Source organism: Camellia sinensis, chromosome 2, assembly GCF_055761805.1.
Source record: "Camellia sinensis isolate YWXY chromosome 2, ASM5576180v1, whole genome shotgun sequence".
Classification (NCBI taxonomy): domain Eukaryota; kingdom Viridiplantae; phylum Streptophyta; class Magnoliopsida; order Ericales; family Theaceae; genus Camellia; species Camellia sinensis.
In genome coordinates this window covers 195,735,369-195,736,910 of record NC_138962.1, presented here as the reverse complement: position 1 = coordinate 195,736,910, position 1,542 = coordinate 195,735,369, and the positions used below count along the sequence as shown (strand labels likewise).

General features: G+C 42.3%; 1 protein-coding gene across 1 annotated transcript; it reads right to left on the bottom strand.

Annotated features, from left to right (window-relative positions):
• Positions 1 to 392: 392 nt before the first annotated feature.
• LOC145819345 (uncharacterized) lies at positions 393 to 1,127 on the bottom strand. Its single transcript, XM_082913324.1, has one exon. The coding sequence runs from the start codon at positions 1,125 to 1,127 to the stop codon at positions 393 to 395; it is 735 nt and encodes a 244-aa protein (XP_082769450.1).
• Positions 1,128 to 1,542: the final 415 nt, after the last annotated feature.

Sequence of the window (1,542 nt, the reverse complement as noted above, 5' to 3'; positions counted from 1 at the left end):
GAATGAAGATGATGAAAGAGCTATTAAGACCTGAGACAATCTTCCCATTAGAGTGAAACTCATCCATAAATTGTAGAACTTCACCCTTCATTATCTTCCAGCATTTCTGAATACAGGCCAAACTAAAACCATTCGGACCCGGGGCCTTGTTACCATCACAATCTTTAACTGCAGCCCAAATTTCTTGCTCCAAAAAATCTGCTTCTAAGGTTTCTACCTGCCCAGCAGAAGAAATGGATACAAAAGGGCCAAGAAGCTTAGGCCTAGAGCTCCACGACTCAGAGAATAATTTCAAAAAATGCCTATGAACAGCTAGCTTCATTGTGTTAGGTTACACCACTCTAACCCCATCATCCACAACTGAATCAAGGAGGTTTCTTCTTTGCCTAGAGCTAGCCAATCAAATGGAAAAACCTTGTATTCTTGTCCCCACACTTAGCATACAACATTCTAGATTTTTGATGCCACAAACTCTCCTTCCTTCTATGCAAATTCCAAACTAGCCCTCTGACTACTCTTTTTGAATTTGCTTCTGTTTCTGACAATGCTCTTTCTTCAGCCACCAAATCCAAAGCGTGTAAATCCTCTTCCACCTTCTTAAGTTCTGTTTCCACATGACCAAACACCTCAACATTCCATCTTCTAAGACTGGCTGTGAGTGAGGCAAGCTTCCTCAACAATCTAAACCCCGCCCAACCCGGTTGAACTTGAACCTCCCATGAGCTCTTCACTGCTAATATGAAATTAGGGTGAAGTAACCAAGCATTAATAAATTTGAAAGGTTTAGGGCCCCAATTCCTCTCATCCTCCTTTATCATGATAGGACAGTGATCAGAAATCGTTCTGGGCAGTCCCCACTGCTTGAAGGAGAACTGCTCAAGCCACCTACCCTCCAGAAGGAACCTATCTATCCGACTCCATCTCTCCCCATCATGTGCATTACACCACGTGAATCTTCTTCCCTTCATTGGCAAATCAACAAGATTCAACTGATCAATCAGCTCATTAAAATCATTCATACCTCTTTCCCTTCTGGAGCACCCCTTCCTTTCGTTGAGGAATCTAATCTCATTAAAATCTCCACCCAAACACCAAGGAGTCGGGTAATTGACTTCTTTTACCCACATCGTTGGAAGCATAGACATTCACCACCGAGCAATCAAAGGACTGACTACAGATACCTGATAAAATGATGAAATTTCTGGAGCCACAACAATCAACAACCTTGAATCTGTCAGGGTGCCAGATGCACAGTAAACCTCCAGCCCTGCCATCGGCATCTACTCCCATATACTCCATTTTATCGAAAGGCCAAATAGATTTAATGAACGTTACCTCCAGATTACTTCTCTTAGTTTCTTGAAATAACACCACATCCACCCCTCTTTCTTTTAAAATGTTCCTAACTTTACTCATTTTCTCTGGCCTACTTAGACCACGCACATTCCACGACATTATCTTCATAAGACAGACTTCAAAACACCTAAACTCCTTCAATGGGTATTCAGACTTCACCTGCCCGAACCCCATCTGAAATCCTCT